The sequence below is a fragment of the Gymnoscopelus braueri genome (genome assembly GCF_963280865.1).
Source record: "Gymnoscopelus braueri genome assembly, chromosome: 7".
Lineage (NCBI taxonomy): Eukaryota > Metazoa > Chordata > Actinopteri > Myctophiformes > Myctophidae > Gymnoscopelus > Gymnoscopelus braueri.
This window is the reverse complement of record NC_137608.1, coordinates 29047978-29068705: the sequence shown is the minus strand read 5'-3', so window position 1 is coordinate 29068705 and position 20728 is coordinate 29047978. Positions and strand designations below refer to the sequence as shown.

Below are 20728 nucleotides of genomic sequence, written 5' to 3'. Positions count from 1 at the left end.
TAGCGCGGCACCGAGTGCCGCGCTACGAGCTTGTATATCTGCTATTTTTGAAAAATCTCGAAAATATTTTTTTTTTGATTTTTTTCAAAAACCTGTTAGGATTTAGAAGACATTTCTAGAATCTTCTCAGGTCTCAATGGGTTAAAGTGCTCATGTGGCCCATAGTCGCTTCTTTTGGGCTGGTTTTCCTAGACCTGGTTGCTTGTTTCTCTCACAGAATCTGGCAACACTGTATCTAACGCAGTGGTTCTCAAAGTGGGGTCAGATTTCCTTGAGGGGGGAGAGTACAGATGGGGAGTTTAAAAATTGAGAGTACTCAAATGGAACCAAATGGACCCTTCCTTACACAGGTCCATTTGGTTCTATCTCTCAGAGTTATGGCGGTTGGAATGAAAAAGTCTCAGAACCACTGACAATTGTATTCATCCAGCACAAGGCATCAGAACTACGTATGAGCCAAAAGACAGTCATTGTTATGATTGAATACCAGAAGGTGTGTGCTAGACACGTGTCAAAAAATGGAAGCATTTCCAATCAACAGCAAGCACGGTGTCCATAAAACCTGCCAATGACGTGACGACTGTGACAGAAGTCCATGTGTCTTTGTTGTCGTTTAGAGTTCATCATTAGTCAATCAGTGTAGTACATTCATGTTGCTATGCCTTGTCCACAGTATTCTCATAATCAGATGTAAAAATCTGTTTGTGTTCATTTTCTATTGCTATTTCTATTGTAAACAGTAATTGCATGTTGCTGCATATGTTGACTGAAGGTCAATCAAGAACAGTGTTTTGGATAAATGGCAATTAAATTATACTTGACTATGGGTCAATCACCATTCCAAAGCAGTCTAATCAGAACCACCATTACGTAACTGTCCAATCGAAATCTCTCTGTTACAAAAGCTATCCAACGAGATTTGCCATTACAAAGCTGTCCAGTCAGAACAGCCATTGCAAAGTGGTCCATTTACTGTAGAATCACGGTTACAAAGCTGTCCAATCATAATGGCTGTTTTGACCTTTCAGTCATAATCACTGTTGCCTTGGGTTGTTGCAATTATTAGGGATCAAATCAACCTCATTTACTAGAAACAGTACTTTTTTAAAGTTGGCAATTTAACTGATGCTTCAGGACAATGTAAAAAATGGTTGATAGAAATCATTGTGGCCACATTCACTCGTCTACTGTACGGTTTTGTTTTTACTACATTCTACCTCTGACTTCCTGATGTTGACAAGAAGGATTTGTCTGAGGACACAGTGCCAGATAGATCTAAAACTCCATTTGTGTACAGAATGAATGAATCATCCAAACAAAAACTATCATGAGTCAACCAGGGCCTTTTTAAAAAATACATTATTTATGTATTATTATAATTATTTTTAAGCTTCTGGCAATTTGTACATCCTGCAGGGCAATGATAGCTTAGTGAGCATTCTGTCAGACTACTGGGACCATGCTGATTTCTACTGTATTGGCAAAGATATGGTGATTTTATTTTATAAAATAAAGTATAAAGAACAAGCCACCATTATGCATACTCTACTCTGCTCCATTTGTAGGCTATTCAGGGAGACTTCTCCACAGCACACTGAGCGCCCATCACTTTGAAATGAAATAATATATTGACTAAAGCCTAATTTATCAGATATAAGCAGGAAACCCTGTTCTTCTGCTGACAATTATCCTTTACTATTTGTTGTCTTTCCATAAACCTTCAACTGCTCAAATGTTCTACTTAACTATGTGCATTTGATTTAGTAAAGAACTCTTTCAACTGTTTAATGCAAAGCTCTTTGTAGAGCATTTGTTGATGTTTAAAGTTTAACTGCCTCCTTAGTTTGATGCAGCACAAGCTTGCTTGCTCTTACAAGTGTCACATTGCAGTTTATCTTGCCACACAGATTCTATATTGAAGGGTGTTCTTTTTCCCTAAAGGACCTCTAGAACTATTAAGTATAGCACCTGTCCATTCACTTTAATTGCCCCGCTATTCCCACTGGCAGTCTGGCACTGCAACAGTGTTAGCTTACTTAACGATTTACACCTCCTCCCTACCATTTTGCCCTTTGCCTTGTTGTTCCTCACTGCCTACATACTTTTTAGCCACCTGTGCGTCAGTGTAATGTTTCTCGCTGTTTATAATTGCCACTTTACTTGCTGTTTTCTTAGCCCCTTTACATCTCTCTCCTACGCCTTGCCTGGTGCTTTCATTTTTAGCTTTAAATCCATAATGGCTCCCTAGTTTCCTAGGTTACTCCGGTTCTAGTTTTATCGCCTCACATCTTTGCTCGCTTTCTTTCAAACAATCACTATTACTGCCTCAGTGCCACCTTGTACACTATCTTTTACTTTCCCCATAGCTCTCTTAGCCCTCTGGGTGTCCAGGCTATAACTTGCTTTAATGTACTCACCACAAACTGTAAATTTACATGTTGTCTTCTATAATCAGAGTTGTCGCTTCATTCATGGCCTTGTTTTCGTGTTTTCTTGCTCTCGATCTTCATCCAATGTTACCCCAAAGACCTCCAACCCAGCCAGCATCACTCTCCTCTTGCCTTTCGTTCCTTCAATGACTCCATTAAAACTTTCATCCAGAACAAGTTTGCGTTGCGGCTTTCACACTGTCTATTTGCTCACTAGCACTCTTTGCCTTTGTCCTTTGTCGCTCTCTTTCTGTGAAGTGTCGCCCTGCTGTATATCTCTGCGGCAACAGCTTAATGAGCATGTGCATAAGTAATAAATTGGGATTACTGCGCCTCCCACCCCCTTGGAGGAAGCAACTTGGGTAGTTCTAACACTTTACAACTTAAAATAATATTTCCAAAAGTTTGTTTTATTTTTTATAATCCCCTCACATTACCCTTCCACTACTAATTTCAACTTTTCTCTCTTTAATGCTTTCTCCTTAATTAACCCCCATCTCCATCTTTTTATTACTAACTTATGTTTCGCTTGATATTCCTTCCTTCATCTTCACATTATGTGAATCATCCCCTCCTGTTGTGGAGTTTTCTCTTCTAAATTTCTCCCTGACTGTCTTATCATCTCTCTCTCCCTCGCATGTCGTTTCTTCCTGCACCCTCGTTCTACTTTCACATTCCCTCCTATTTTGTTCATCCTCCCTTTATCCTGCACGCCCCGATTCCACCTTCCCTTTTCTACTTCCTCTGCCGTGAATCCTTCTTTCCTTCTTCGTTTACAGTCCTATCAGTGGTTTTGCAGCAATTTAAACCTCAGAATCATTCTTCCCTTAGCTCCTCGTTCAAGCAGGAGGGGAAAGAGGGAATTGAAATAAAAGTGGAAGGAGAAAAAAGCATAAATCTTGCCGTTTGTATTAAATACAAAAGTAAAGCTACTCAGTAAATGGCCAGGGCTTGTAAATAGCTGCAGATAATATTTCCTGATATTCCAGCTTCCTTACTACGTTATTTACTGTCGTGTGTTGAAACCAGTAACAACTTCGCAGCTCTGCTTGATTTTCACATTATTTTGACTCCAACTGTCTTCAAAACAAATCAAAGTGTAGCCTATTAAAGGCTGGCTCCAGATATCCCAATATTTGGAGATTTGTTCGGCAAGTTTCTATTATGATATTTTCAATATCTTTTTTATATTTTAGTCATTGCACACAGCCACATCAGGTCACGTGTGCATGCAAATCTTACATCTGCTGTGGCTGCTGGTGGGTGTTTTGGCTAGTGTTGTTCTGGGAGTCTGGGGTAATCAAAAAATATATATTTTGGTCTAACAATGCCCAGCAACAGTCACGCATGCATTGTGCATGTAAACGTACACACTGGCATACATGTGTGTGCGCGCGGGAAAACACAACAACAACACATTTAACTCCTACTGTATCGCACACACACTCAGTGGTGTAAAGTAACTAAGTACATCTACTCAAGTACTGCACTTTAAGTAAAATGTTGAGGTACTTTTACTTTACTGGAGTATTTCCAATTGTCTGTACTTGTCTTTACTCCACTACATCTCAGAGGCAAATATTGTACTTTTACTCCACTACAATTATTTGAAAACTTTAGTCACTAGTTACTTTGTAGATATAAATTATTTCATTCTAAAACATACATGAACCACTTTAGCCCTATTTTGAAAATAGCAGACAAGCAGACTACAAGCTCCCAACGCGTCGCATCGTGACGTGTTGTGATCTTGTAGATCTGCTATTTTCAAACATTTTAGTACTTTTACTTTTGGTACTGTAACTACATTTTGATACCAATATTTTTGTACTTTTACTGAAGTACATTTTTAATTCCGGACTTTTACTTGTAACAGAGTACTTCTACATTGCAGTATTGATGCTTTTACTTAAGTAAAACATTCGAGTACTTTTTCCACCACTGCACACACTCAATTCAAGCCGTTCCTCTCCTCTCCCCAGGTCTGGTGGTTCGAGAGGCCACCATCGAGATCACGCGGCAGCAGGTGGAGGAGCTGTTCGGTCCAGAAGATTACTGGTGTCAGTGTGTAGCCTGGAGCTCCGCTGGAACCACCAAGAGTCGCAAGGCCCACGTCCGCATCGCATGTGAGTACATAAACAACTCAACCAGGACTGTATGAACCCTATAACGACACTGTTCTGGGGGGGGGGGGGAACATTCTGGAAGAATAGCAGATCCACAAGCTCACAACATGTCACTGTCTGTCACAATACTTGGTGTAGAGGAGGGAAAAGGAGCAGACCAAGTAAAGAGTCCTGGGGGACACGGTCAACTAAGTATAGGGTTTAAGTCAGGGGTCTTCAACAGGGGGGTCCGGTGCCCCTAAGGGGTCCTCAGAGTTACTACAGGGGGTCCGCCAAATCTTTGTGTGATAGGATTCTTTTTCTTTTTTTTACATTAACCACTTGAACCCTAGCATCCCTTTTCTGAGGAGAACTTTAGCCAAAAATAGCCGATCTACAAGCTCACAACGCCTGGCGTTGTGAGCTTGTAGATCGGCTATTTTTGGCAAAGAGTTATAGGTGTAGAGGGCAAAAAGAGCAGCAAAAGGTTATCTGAAACACAATTTTATACAATATAGAGGGGGTCCCTGCTTCATCTCTCTCTCAGCTAGGGGGTCCTTGGCCTGAAAACGTTGAAGACCCCTGGTTTACGTGGTTAAATGAACAAAACTCAGATACGATTCACATGGATATGAGTGCATGACACACGCGCACACGCACGCGCACGCACAGGCACACGCACAATCGCTCGCACGTGCAAGAGAATTGCAAGAGAATGCTATCAGTGAGCAACACATACATTCTTTCTGTCAGCACCTCCACCCTGCTGTGTGCAGTCCCAGTTTTATGTGAAGGACAGCGGGGTTCAGACAGACAGAACGGCTGACAGGGAGAAAGATAGAGGGAGCTTAAAGGAGATAAACAGAGGCTTTGATGTATGGGTTTATATAACACACACACGCACGCACGCACGCACGCACGCACGCACGCACGCACGCACGCACGCACGCACGCACGCACGCACGCACGCACGCACGCACGCACGCACGCACGCACGCACGCACGCACGCACGCACGCACGCACGCACACACACACACACACACACACACACACACACACACACACACACACACACACACACACACACACACTTTCATGCAGGTGTGCTTGCTCATGTGTTACAGTACACTTGTGAACACATGTCTCTCTCTCTCACTCTCACGCGCACACACACACACACACACACACACACACACACACACACACACACACACACACACACACACACACACCATCCACTTCTATGGGGAGATAATCTACAACGCAGGTTGTGTGCTGAGCTCACCTTCTTATTGCGCCTTGTTATTGAGAATAAATTAGTGGAATAAAGCATCATCCATCATTTTATGAGCTCTTACAACTCCTCTCATCTCCAGAATGGTGTGCTGAGCATTAGCGGCAGAATCCAATTTGTGCTGTTGTCTATCTATTTATGTGTCTTATACTCAACAGGTAAGAGCTGCATCTCATCAGCAAGTCCTCAATTCCTAATAATAATCCTCATTCTGCTGTATAATAATGAATACACGACATCTTAATTTGGTTTGTTGCAGTGGGACAGTCTTACAGCAAGTCAAACAATGTACAGTTTTAACGAGAGAGACAGAACCGAGCTATCCAAGCAGTGGAGTAGTTTTTTTTGTTAATCCCCCCCCCCCCCCCCCTTTGAATGATGCATCATTCATGAGGGGTTTGAAGAACACATAACTTTGGTCTTCCATCAGTAGCTTCTGGTTCTGGTCTGGTGAAGACTTTAATATGACAGCTGGGAGTCTGATCATAAGGTCGGTGAAAGTGCACGGATCAGTCCCAAAACCAACGTCACTTTAGTACGTGTCTCGAGTAGTAATGCTGTAGTCGCATGGGAAAATCGTTGCGGTGTCCCCCTGAGCTTCTGTTAGCAGTAAGTTTAACCACATTAATCCCGGTGTGTTGCGACGGTTGTAAACTTTTAGATCCGCTATTTTCAGTGAAGAGGTTTGGCGTAAAAGGGAAAAGTATCGAGTCCTGGGGGGGGGGACTCCGGTCAATTAAGTATAAATGGTTAAGTAAACAGGCTGTCGTCCTGTCTGTCTGTCACGTGACGTTGCTCCAACTGCACAGCAATTGAGTTCAGATAAAGTATGTGATAGACATCACCTCTAAAGCAAAACATCCTTTATTCTATCCACTTAAGCCCTATATGACAGAATGAATTGTCCCTTCAAAAACCAGCTCTCACCAGCCTGAGGAATAGAAGCCTTGACGGCCATTTTTGCCAAGCACCATTGCTCTGGACAAGTCAGCCATATAAGACAACTGGGAGCTGTCAGAGCTCTCAGGCCACGGAAAGGTCAGCCAATGACCAAAATGCCATAAAATTGACTGCACCTCCTTAGTTTACCCAGTCCACCTGTGGTTGACTGAACTATATGGCACCACTGGGGGCTCTTGACAGGGTTTTGTCCAAATGGCATAGAGAACAAACCCCAGACTCAGACTACAGCAGACAATATCACTCTAGCAGATATAAGCACCCTGGAAGGCTTGTTTTAACAGTTATGTCCTGTTGGCATGGCTGAAGAAAATCCATTCTTAGTTACAGTTTTTTCTTCGTTTTTGCTCACGGTACTTTATTTGGTCATACATATTTCTTGCATCTGCACTTTCTTAGGGTTTGTCATCTGATACGTATTTTTGTCTTTGTTCTTATACATTAACACATTCGGTGCCAGAGTTTTATTAAAAAAGTGTACGTTGAGTGCCAGAGATCTCACCGTTTGTAACGCTACGCTGTTTACAGCTGCAGACTCCACGACGAGCACCCGATTGTAAACAATATAAGCGTGCACGATGGTGGATGGTCCTGGCTAACGCCTGGAACAATAACATCTCTCGCGCGAGTCACCATGGCGGAGTGATCGCGGATCGAAAAATTACTCGTTTTCCCCACTGTAAAAAGTTAAGGAAATATGGAGTTTGGAGATAGAATGGAGCGGATGGGAGTCAGTTTTTTTGGCACGGTGATCCATCTGTCCCTTCCTTCTCAGAGTCACCGTGGGTGATTCCAGAGCTGCGCTAGCCCCCCCCCTTGTGAAAAAAAAACAAAAAGATTGATTTCACAGAGAATCCCGATTTTGGCACCCAATGTGTTAACAAAAGAAAGACAACATCCTAGATAATGGTTATTGTCTCCGCCAGGCCCGAAGGCGAGGCCAACTATGTTTTGCACCGTCTCCGTCTGTCTGTCTGTCTGTCTGTCTGTGAACAGCTAATCTCCGGCACCGTCGGCCCGATCTACATGAAACTGTGCACACACACACTCCCTGGATGCCAAGGATGGCACGTCAGCCATTTATAGTGCCACCAGGAGGCAGACTTTTGTAAAACCACTCTTACCGATTTTTTCCAAACATCATGCAAATCATGAACACAGCGTCCGTTTGCCGTGAAAGTTCACACATGCTAGTTGTAGCGCCACCAGGAGGCCGCTGCATTCCGAACGTTTGCTGGCCCACAATAACCTACCTGACCTGGCGGAGACCTGTGCTCCGAGGAGCACTTGTTCTAGTTCATACAGTATATATGCATTCATGAGTAAATCCTTCCTTTATGTTATTCAGTTGGCAAAAGCTGAATGCAACCTGCCACCAAAGCACAGATTGGATGGTATGGGAATAGAACAAAGAGTATTCTTAACAATACTTTTTTAGCACAACAATGAAGACAAAGGGTATTCACAAAGGCACACACTATGTGCAAGCATTCCGTGTAACAGCATACCACATTTAGATGCATTTAGGTCACTGATATTGCATTTTGTCTTGAGCTTAAACCATTAAAACCTGAAGCCGATTTCTACAAATGTCTTCTAAATCCCAACAGTTTTCTGAAAAACGTATGTTTCTATATCAGCGGTGCTCAAACTTTTTCATAATTGTTAAGGACCCCCGAAATGATATGTATTTGGCCGCGGACCCCCCCATCTCAAAATATTTTGTTCCAGGGAACCCCAGAAGCAAAGATTGGAGTTAAAAATGATCGCTTTAAAAGAATATATATTCAAAGATTTGCACACATTGCACGCAGATCTACATGCAGATCTACACGCAGATCTACAAGCTCATAGGGCGGCACTCGGTGCCGCGCTATGAGCTTGTAGATCTGCTATTTTTGAATAGCCAAAGTGTAAGATAATGCTTTTTAGCTCAAATCAAAAAAGATGCGACACAGATGCGTTCCAGGTCTTAAAGGGTTAATGTCGTCCTCACATTTGAAGTATTCTTGTTGAATAGCATTTCTCATGTCAGCAGACAATAAACTCTTTATTCATCATCACAGTACAGTAACAGAACGGAGCATCTCCTATCTGTGCGTTGCTTTATTGAGCAGCTGTAGCAGTATGTGACGGGTGTTTGGCTGTAAGGTGAGAGTCGGTGACACGGTCCTAAACATTATGCTATAATCCCCGGCCTAATAACGCTCTGTGATGGAATACGTGCTCCAACCGGTGCCATAAAAAGCTGGATAAAGGGCCACTTGCGGCGTGGGCGAGGGGAATTGCATGCTGGTGAGGCAGATGTATGCAAATATGAGCGTTGATGGGACACGTATACAGAGGCTGGCAGGAGAACGCTGACGTACATATGTACACACAGACATACTGTAGGTATGCACAGCAGGACATGCTGTGGTCTGTGGCTTACGTTCTTAGTGATGATTGACAGTGTAATGCCTAATTCATGCTCTGTCCTACGATGGCGACGGGGGACGGGGGGGGGGGGGTGTGTGTGTGTGTGTGTGTGTGTGTGTGTGTGTGTGTGAGAGAGAGAAAGATAAGAGACTGTAAGACATAGGAAAATCCAGGAAGGCAATCAAGCAGATACAGATAAAATAAAGCCTACCATATGTTGTATATGTCACCCTTACCAAGTATTCACATGACACACAACCAGCGTGGTAAACAGGTTTATTTTGCCACATACCTGTATAGTATATCTAGATACCCAAATGTGACCAGATATCCCACATTTTTATCAAAATAATAAAGATACAATATATTACATAATACACAGTAGCTCTGATAAAACTAATATTTATTATAGCATTAAGTTATGCTTTTGGTGTACATTTCTTATTGAAGGGGGGGGGGGGGGCATTCGTGGCACCCCTATGGGCAAAAGTCTCTCTAGAGGCCCCTCAACTTGGGGTTCACTGGATGTTCCATAGATGATTATATGCCATTTTGTGTAAGAAATAGGCGACGTGTACCAAGACATTAAAATGCTCCTGAACTAATTGGGTAAGATAAGTACATCCGGCCTGGGCCGTAGCGTGGCGGTCCAGGCACCCTATAGGCTGCGATGCCAGCCTGACATCGTGTCGTGGGTTCGACTCCCGTTCCCGACGACCATTGCTGCGTGTCACCCCCAAGCCCCCAGAGTTGCTGAGAAACATTGAAGCTGCCACCCCAGTGGCCAAAGCTGGAACTGCAGGCGGGGAGAAATACATGCACGCGCAAAACATGCTGAGAGATATTTATATGTATACATATAAATATGTAAACATATTATACATACATACATATGCATTTACATATAAATATGCATCTCGAGTGTATTTAATAAATATCTCGCGTTCAATCCTTCACACACGGGCTGCCGTAGAACGCAAAAATGACACTAGTGCGCATGCTCATAACTCTATGGGGATACAAAATCGAACCAATAATTCTACTTCCGGCAGGTTTCCGGGTGCTTCAAAACGCCACTGAGCACATTCATTGAAATGATAGCTGGGGGCGGGGCAATCCGCCCTCTAGTTATATTATACCTCTATGGTCACCCCCCCCCCCCCATCTCTCTCCCCATTTTCCTGTCAGCCTACTTTCCCTATCCCTCTCTAAATAAAGGCATAAAAAGCCAAAGAATAATAATAATAGAATAAATAAAAACATAAGTGCACCCATCAAGCTTTACTCTCTTCCCAAAACACAATGTAAATTTGAAAAAACAGCCACCATACAATTATACTTAGTTTACAGCACTACTTATCTCAAGCACGTTTCAAGTCCCTGCACTTTTATTTTCATAGCGTGGTGAAATGAATGGAAAACATATTGGCCTCCTCAAAGACACAAATAAAGCACAATATGCTTTGTAAAAGTCAGCAATAATGTCAAGTACACAGTGAGTCATATTCAATAAGCTTCAGGATCTAAGTTTGTATTTCTGACATATTCCTCTAGTTCTATCCATTAAATGAACAGGGTTTTGGAATGACTCCCTTCAGTTATTCTGCGGTGGCTTTTTGAAAACATTGTATTGGATTCCAGCTGAGCTTCCAAATATTCCGAAAAATGTTTGCCAATGTCCTCCATAGAACCATTAATACTAACGAGAGAGTTTCATACAGACTCCGCTCAGGTTTCCAGTTCATACTGTCGCTCTTTCTCTATCTTTCTCCTTCTATCATCCCCGACTTTTCTCTCTCTATGTTCACCATGCTTGTTTTTCTCCAAACTCTGAAAGACTTCTGTCATTCTGTCCCTGTCTCTCCCATCTACACAGATAACACTGTTCCCACTGTCACGTCTAATTTGTTCCCCATCCCTCTCTCCTTCATTCTCTCTCTCTCTCTCTCTCTCTCTCTCTCTCTCTCTCTCTCTCTCTCTCTCTCTCTCTCTCTCTCTCTCTCTCTCTCTCTCTCTCTCTTGTCGTGTTACAGCTGTGATTTCTCCCATAATACTATCTGATTACGCTGAGTCCCCCTTGTGCGATAACCTTTTACTTCAAATTGAGCGAACCAGCTGACCCACCCCTGCCTTCGGCTCTTATTAGTATCTGCTGCTGTGATTTGAATGTTTCCTGGCAGGCGGAGCTAGCTCGACTGAGCCGCATTTGTTAGCGCGGGGAGAGAGGGGAGAGAGGGGAGAGCCTACTAAAACAAGAAGAATTCAGCCTGTCTCTGCTCTTCTCTTCTCTGTTGTGCTTTCTAGTTTCTCCCTATACCTCTCTCTCTCTCTCTCTCTCTCTCTCTCTCTCTCTCTCTCTCATTGTGTATGTCTCTCATCCACACACACCGCACTCTGAGTGATGGCGTAAAGGGACACTTTAAGGCGATAAATAAATGCACACTTGGGTAGTTGGATAAATGGCCATTGATGTCTTGGGGAAGTAAAAGTAGCTGGACACACGCACGCGCACACACACACACACACACACACACACACACACACACACACACACACACACACACACACACACACACACACACACACACACACACACATCACACGTATTAATTATACGAGTGATTTGCAGGGCTTTGGAGCAGGGCACTTAAAGTGTGAGTTATGGACGGTGGAGGTGACTTGATTCAATTGTCGATAAAGCAGGTGACAACTACACACACACACACACACACACACACACACACACACACACACACACACACACACACACACACACACACACACACACACACACACACACACACACACACACACACACACACACACACACACACACACACACACACACACACACACACACAGTCAGTCCCAGTCATCCCGCTTTGGCCATGCAGCGATTTACCTCTCCATCAGGTCAAGCCTTCTCCTTCAATGGATTAGTTATTTGTGAAGGTCACACCCACTGAAACACGCGCGTGCATGCTCACTTCAGATGATTCCTCCACACTACCACTAAGGCGTGTGTTTGCATAGCAATCAGAGTGCAAGACGTTCAGGGATGAAGAAGTGACCCAGACAGCCAGGATTGTGGCAGTATAGGGAAATATCTCTGTGGGATATTTTTCTTTGTTTGGTTTAGAAGTACAGTTCCGTCCTAAATCAGAATTCATGCAGGGCCGTTCTTTTGATTTAAGACAATTTAATGAAAGCATGCCTTGCAGTGGGAGCCAGACATTGTGCCCGTGTCCCTGGAAAATCACCATGGCTACTGCCACTGTGTGCTGAAATCTGCTCTCTCTCTGCGATGGAGAAACCACATTGACTGTTCTCATGATTACGCATTTAAGAGAGTAAATATTGTTAGAGTGCATAGTTGAATATAAGAACATCTTTGCATATTGCTCCACCAACATAACAAAGGCTTGTCCTTGTTATGTTCATAGAGACGGGTCGTCTCTATGATGCCTCTGCCTTTTCATTCCTATTTTTTTCTTAGATACAGAGCGACCACTTGATGAAGTAGTTAAATTATGATTGTGTGTGTGTGTGTGTGTGTGTGTGTGTGTGTGTGTGTGTGTGTGTGTGTGTGTGTGTGTGCGCGTGTGCGTGTGTGTGTGAGAGAGAGAGAGAGAGAGAGAGAGAGAGAGAGAGAGAGAAAGTGTGCATGTGTGAGTGTGTGTTATGTTTTTGTGTGTTTGTGGTTTTAGTGTTTCACCATTTCTTTAGCCACAAGGTTTTCCACCTAGAACTCTGCCAATATACTCATAAGGGCTGAAGTGGTAAGCCAGCATGCATGTAGTGGTGACCCAAATCTCACAAATGTCACTTTCTATGCTTACGTTACATTTATTAAAAACATATACTGCATAGTGTATATATAAAAAAATATATATATATATATTGATTTATTTTAGATTAGGAAGAAAGAGTAAACACAAACTCATAACCCATCATTCATTTAACACAGGACCAAAATGACAAACAACATCTGAAAAAAACAAAGACAATACAAACAAACATTCCTAACAACAAAAACTAAATATTACTACTCTTGTTGGGGACTTACAGGTAGTAGAAGTACATTAGGACTATGAACCAAATCATACAGTACATTGTACTTCAGCAAAGTGTCATTTATAGTCTATAGGTGGAAAGAACCGTGGTCTGACGTCTGGGACAGATCACATGTGTTGAAATGACAGGGTGGGGAATACAGAGAGTGGCTCTTCAGGAGCAATACAGAGACGCTCCAGAATGGCTTAGAGGGAAAATGACTGACTTCCTGGAGAACCGCAGAGAAAATCACTGTGACACCAAAGGTTACAGTCTATCTTCATTCCTTCAGCCCTCTGATGGTTTTAGTGAACTTTACTGGTGCTCGGTTGGCACATGGCATCCCAGTGATCAAAGAAAGCTCCTGGCCTGACTGTGAATATATAGCGCAAGGCCCTTATGTAGATGTAATTGTATACGTGTGCGTGTGTGTGTTTGAGTATTGAGTTCAGCCACACGAACCCTAGCATCCCTATTCTGGGCATGTCCGAATAGGCGAACATTCAGTAAAAATAGGTGAACGTTTTGATCAAAATAATCCGCTATTTTCAGCAAAGAGATTTGGCGTGGCGTAGAGGGAAAAGGGAAGGGACCAAGTATAGACCCTGGGTAACGCCGGGCAATGAAGAATATAGGGTTCATGTGATTAAAGGCCACGGGTACACAGGCAGCCATTTTAGGCAATGGAGATGGTCAGTAAATGGAATGAAATCACTGTGGACTGTGAGAAGTCGGGTTTGTCTTGCCAATAATATTAGAAACATAGACCAACAATGATACTTAGTTCCTCTGCAGTCTTAAAGAGCATACAATGTGTGGGATCTTTATAAAAATATACATGGGAAAACAACTGTGCACTTCCAATTTTGTGGAAACATTTTGCGGAAGGCCATTTCCTCTTTCAGAATGACAATCGCCCCCATGCCCACACACTCCCCCACACAGCCATGGTTTATGAGATGCGTGAGGGAGAACTCGACTGGCCTGCACAGCGCTTTGACCTTAACGCTATCAAACACTTGTGGAATTAATTGCAATGCCACATGCAATGCAGCCCAGGCCTAATCACCCAACATCAGTGTCTGACCTCTTTAATAGTCTTGTGGTTAAATGGAAGAAGAAGCACATGCATTCATATGGAGTTGGTTCCCCCCCATTGCCATTATTAACATTCTCTACTATGGTGGGATGGCATTTCAATAGTTTTCACATTGCTTCTGCAGTTTGCTTCCATTCAGACCCGGCTTTAGTGAGGTCAGACACTTCATTTTGGACTATGTGTAATTGTCTCCGCCAGGCCGAAAGGCATGGTGAGAGAGTGTGTTTTTCCCCCTGTCCGTCCGTCCGTCCGCGTGTCCGTCCGTGTGTTATCTCATTTTTCACATCTGCTTTTTACAGCGCCACCAGGAGGCCGACTTATGTAAAATAAATTTTTGCAGATTATTCCTTCAGACTCTGTCCAAAAAACACGCAAATTGGTACACAGTATCTCCATAGTCATGTGATTCTGATGGATCTGTCTGATATTTCATATTCCATCCTATTTGGCTTACAGTGGCGTCCAAAGTTTGCAGGATTGGTCAGTTTTGAACAAAATGCCTGAAAACATGAACACAGTGTGCAATTTCCGTGAAATTTTGCATGCAGATTCCCACTAGGCCGAGGAAGAAATGCCCCCCTTTTCACATTCACATTGGCCTGTTATAGCGCCACCAGCAGGTCTAATTTAGCAAAACACATTTTTGGAACAAAATGCCTCAAATCATGAATGCGTCTGATTGAAAGGCCTAAGAAGAAATGGCACTCTTTTCACATTGGCTTATTATAGCGCCCCCAGGAGGCCACAATAACCTACCTGACCTGGCGGAGACCTGTGCTCCGAGGAGCACTTTTTCTAGTCATGACATTGTGATTATATTATGCCAACACTGCTTGCGGTTTTACCTTATTTTGAGTCTTTTTGACGATCCAGTGATCTTTATTTTCAACCCGGAAGTAAACAAACGACCAGTCTCTCTTCTTTCCACCGGAACAAAAACATTGTAACCGCGATCGTCCGTTCTGTTGTTATCGGCTGTTGAATATAGCTCGTTTTCACAAAAAAAAACGCAGTCTTGGAGAAGAAATCCGAGATAGATCTGTTGGCCGGAGTGATTTTTTGGATTACGTAATTTCCGGTTCTATCCTTCTCTGTTAGCCAAGGCATCATCCATATGGGTGGGCGAAGAGCGCCCTCTAGCGTAATCACTAAAAACAAGACTTCTTTTATGATGACGTAATATTACGTCTTTGGCATGTCAATGTGTTAAGCCTGCTTGACATAAAATAATAAATATTGGGCATGTTTATCTCCTTCAGTTACTCCCAGAGTGCTTCAGATTGATGTATTTAACATATCAAATTCTCTGAACATTACGGGGGAAGGATTCCCCCAGACCCCCCCTCTAGAGGCGTATCCCCTACAGGGGGCCCAAAACCTCTCATCTTAAACGATGCTAGAGAAACACCATTGGTCTCAAATCATTTCGCTGTACCAAGCCCAGAGAAGCTGACTCATTTCCATTGCACTGTGTGTGCAAGTGCAGAGGGAAATTAAAAGTCCCAAATTATGCTCACAGAGGCTATTACGTGAGGTGTGTTTTCTGAGCTATTTTCTCCCAAAGCATCTCGGCTTACGTCTTTATTGCCTGAGCGGTTCCGCTATGGGGGAAGTAGTGCTATGATTTGGCACAGGAAGCATGCAGAGGCAGAGAGACACCCATTCTGGATAATTGCACTGAAATGTGCTTATGTAGAGGTGCCGGAGGCGGCGAGCTAAACCGCAAACATAATAACAGTTTGGTGCTTTGGAAGAAACAGTCTTGTATGGAGAGAGTGCCCTCACTCTCAGGCTAGGGTGGGTGGAGGACGAGAGAGAGGGAAGGAGGGAGAGGACACAAATAATGTGGGCATATGAGAGAGAGAGAGAGAGAGAGAGAGAGAGAGAGAGAGAGAGAGAGAGAGAGAGAGCGACAGAATGTGTCTGTGACATAGGGTCATTCTGAATAGATGCCTACATCACCTCATTGTATTATTTAATTACGTTCCACAACGGTTCCCTGGTGAACTTCTGTCTGTGTGTTATTGACTGCAGTTTGGTAATGAAGTGGGGTCATTCAGTTGTTATGATGCAGCTGTGCCTGTGCCACACACACGCACGCACACGCGCACACACACACACACACACACACACACACACACACACACACACACACACACACACACACACACACACACACACACACACACACCCCCCCACACACACACACACACACACACACACAGTCTCACAAACTAGGCATCTCTGTGTCTCTCACACTCTTACACTGCTGTCTTCTTCTGTCACTAGCGTGCGTGCGTGTGTGCGCGCACACACACACACACGCACACACACACACACACACACACACACACACACACACACACACACACACACACACACACACACACACACACACACACACACACACACACACACACACACACCCCCACACACACACACACACACACACACACACACAGTCTCACAAACTAGGCATCTCTGTGTCTCTCACACTCTTACACTGCTGTCTTCTTCTGTCACTAGCGTGCGTGCGTGTGTGCGCGCACACACACACACACGCACACACACACACACACACACACACACACACACACACACACACACACACACACACACACACACACACACACACACACACACACACACACACACACACACACACACACACACACACACCGCCTGAAAGCTGTGCAGTGTGTTTCCTCTACATCCCTTAAGCAGTTTGCACTTTAATCTTGTTTAATTTCATTCTCAGTCTCTCTGTGCCAACTCTTCAGTTCAGCAACTCCCTCACTAATTAAGGACAGAAAATAGCTCCTATGATTGGTTGGATTGTCTGTCTGCGAGTGTGTGTGTGTGTGTGTGTGTGTGTGTGTGTGTGTGTGTGTGTGTGTGTGTGTGTGTGTGTGTGTGTGCGTGCGCGTGCGCGTGTGTTAGGGCTGAGCAATCGATATTTAGAACCAATAACCGACTTAATGGCAGGGTTTTATTTTTTCTTATATATCAACGTATCGACGCGTTTATATCAAATAAATAGATTATGATTTACCACATGACCCTGTATTATACTTCGTTGTACAATAATGGCGTACAAAAATAGCAAAAAATGCCGATCTACAAGCTCACAACATGTTGTGAGCTATAGTAGATATAGCTTCTTTTTTTTCATTATTGTTCATTAATCGCAAACGAGGCAAAAGTTTAAAAGAAAATTGTGATATTGATTTCAAGTCACATCCCCCATCCCTAGGTTGCGTGTCTGTGGTGGGGTGTATGTCAGGGGTGTGTGTGTCAGGGGGTAGCCATGTGGAGCAATTACACCTAAAACTGGGTCATTACTCCCATAATGAGCCATCATGCTCCGTTCAGGCTGCCAGCCCGCTCAAGGACTATGACAGTATTCAGAAGTTAGCATGCGGCCTCAGTCACACTCCCGCCCCGTGTCCTCGAATAACACCTACTGCTATTTATCTGATCATAAATAGAAAACACATACTTTTCATCGCAGTGTCTATTGGGAAATTAGGAATACAGGTTGTTTATAGGAGAACAGGACAGCGTTTGGAATTTGAAAGGCAAATGGCACAGCGCCAGACATTGTCACTTTCAATGCCATCTGAATGTTATGGGGGGGGGGGGGGGGGCGTTGGTGGGGTGGGGGAATGTCTTTTTTTTTTGTGGTGGCGGGACGGTGCCTTTGGGTGAGAGTGGCTTCCTGACTGACGGGCGAGATTTGTTTTATAGGGTCGATGTTAAAATATGTGACACTTTGGCAAGGCGAGAGGCATTGTCAGTCTCTCCTTGTCTTTTTTGAATGAGATCAGCAGCTTGATAAAAGTGGGAACGCCATGAAAAGCATATTTATGGCCGGGGGGAGGGAGGCGTGATGGATCGCTCTGCTGGATGTCAAAGACGTGAGACGGATAAGTCGAGATGATAGAAGTCAGACGCACGGGCGGTGTGTCAAGGCAAGTGGATGATTTAGAGCCGGACGACTATAAATAGAGAGACTGATGGGTATGTGCAAGCAGGTGGTTTTTTGTACTGGAAAAATAGAGAGCTCCCACTGCCAACCTCCAACCTCACCCTGGCTCTTTGCCTCGCTTTCACCCTTATGCCTTATTTATACTTGGTTTGCGCGCCGTGTCCAGTGTTGCCAGATTCTGTGAGAGAAACAAGCAACCAGGTCTAGGAAAACCAGCCCAAAAGGAGCGACTATGGGCCACATGAGCACTTTAACATATACATCAGCTATTTGAAAATAGCAGATCTACAAGCTCTTCGAAAATAGCAGATCTACAAGATCTACAAGCTCACAACGTGTCGCATCGTGTCTATTTTCAAATAAAATCTTGCAGGGAAATTATAGTTCTGGCAACCCTGGCCGTGTCGCGCACCGGCAGTAGCCGATCTACAAGCTCACGGCGCGTTGCGATGCGACACAGTGTGCGCTTGTAGATCGGCTATTTTCAGTGCACGACACCGGCGTGCAACCGACTATAAATCAAGGTTTTACACCCACCCCACCTCCACCATACCTGCTGTCTGTCATCCTCCGTATGTATCTTCTTTTTTGCCTACGTTGCTTTCTTTCCATTCCCTGTTCCTTCCCTCCCTCCCTCCCTCCCTCCTGCTTTCCGTTCGTTGCTCTCCTCCACCTTCTCTGTCATCGCTCGCTATTGTAAGGTGACAACCCTGACAAAATATGTACGGAGTGACTTTGAATCAACAGGTTCAGCATTAAAAAACGATCCATCTGAAGGGCGTGTCTCGGGGTCTATTTGTGTGTGTGTGTGTGTGTACACTGACAGATGAGGTGATAAAGAGTACACCTGGGAACTAAGCGAGCGAGAAAATGACACAAGGGTATAACATGCATCGCACGCACATGCGGCCACACACACGCACACGCACACGCACACGCACACACACACACACACACTTTGTCCTTTTGTGGAAGAGAGTTACACTATGTCTTGGTAAAAAGTAGACCAGAGTAAAGAGACTGCTGTCGGTGCAACCTCCCTCCACAAAACTCCACAAGGTGAAAAAGTCGAGTTCTGTTACAAACTGTGGAGGGTATGTGTATAAAACAGGACTCTTAAAGTCAGTTGTGTTCAAGCTTCTGGATCTCTCGCGTTGAAACAACAATGTTAGATAATTAGCATAAGTTAATTGTTTGTATGAGCTTCAGGCGGTACTATTTGTCAACCGGGTATTATTTTCTCAATGTAAGAGTAAGAAGCCCACCTTCCACCACTGCAGATGTGGTTATTTTATTAACCCATTAAGACCTGAGGCGATTGTTTTCTGTTTTCTAAATCCTAACAGTTTTTGGAAATAAATGAAAAAAATGATTTCACGATTATTTTGAAAAATAGCAGATCTACAAGCTCATAGCGCCGCGCTATGAGCTTGTATATCTGCTATTTTTGAATAGCCAAAGAAATTTTAAATGACACAGACGCGTTCCCGGTCTCAATGGGTTAATATACTCTATAGGCCTACAGATCGGGTTAAAATAACATTTGATTCATTATTAAAATTAGTTATGGATGGCAGCTTTAACGGATGTTTAAATGACTAACATATGTGTCAGGGAATTGGAAACCACACCAGTCTACCAGGCCAGCAGTATTTCCAACTAAAAGGGGGGAAAAAATAAGAAATCATGACCTCAATGCTAAGTAAAAGTGATTTGCAATACACTGACTGCTGCTGCTGCCTCTAAGCTGTTGTGACATGTGGGTACTTGATACTGAAACCAAAAATCCACCCATGCATATAGAATCAACTGAAGACTCCAGACAGAAAAGATTTCAATACTGAGCATTTGATACATTTAACAAATAATTTATAACCAGTAATGGAAATATAATGGCGCCTTAAAGATGCATGGTAAAATCATATTAACGTATTCATTTGTAGCACAAAGATTGTACGCATGGACCCAAATGGACTGTTTGGTTTAATTTTTTTCACTAAATTATAAATTAAAACTCACAATTTCGGGGTTAAATTAACAGAGGACTTTTCTGCGTATAGCATTGAGACGTGCTTTACTGTTAACATGCTGTAGATCTCTCCTGCATCAGAGAATGTGTGAGCTATCGGTGGTGATCCATCATTCCTACTTGGTCACGCCGCTTAGTTTTATGATCCCTCAGACACCTCTACTGAGTCAGTCAGCTACAGCTCTCTCTCTCTCACACGTACACACCGTAAAATCCCGGGGCCTTTCGGTTCTGTTTGTACGCTCTCGGGGTTAAATTAACACTAACAGGGTTGTATAATTGCACACCTGCAGCCGCATATACTGTTGTAACAGTGTACACGTGTGTGCAAACAAAACAGACATGCACATGT

The 20728-nt window shown here is 43.5% G+C and overlaps 1 protein-coding gene across 1 annotated transcript in view; it reads left to right on the top strand.

The window, feature by feature from the left end:
- The window catches only part of LOC308088979 (netrin receptor UNC5C-like), a gene marked incomplete at its 5' end in the record, with an annotated part of 146180 nt that overhangs the window by 18422 nt on the left and 107030 nt on the right, over positions 1 to 20728 (top strand). The window contains 1 exon segment of the mRNA XM_080433560.1: positions 4412 to 4555. Within this exon segment, the coding sequence (XP_080289686.1) occupies positions 4412 to 4555 (144 nt within the window).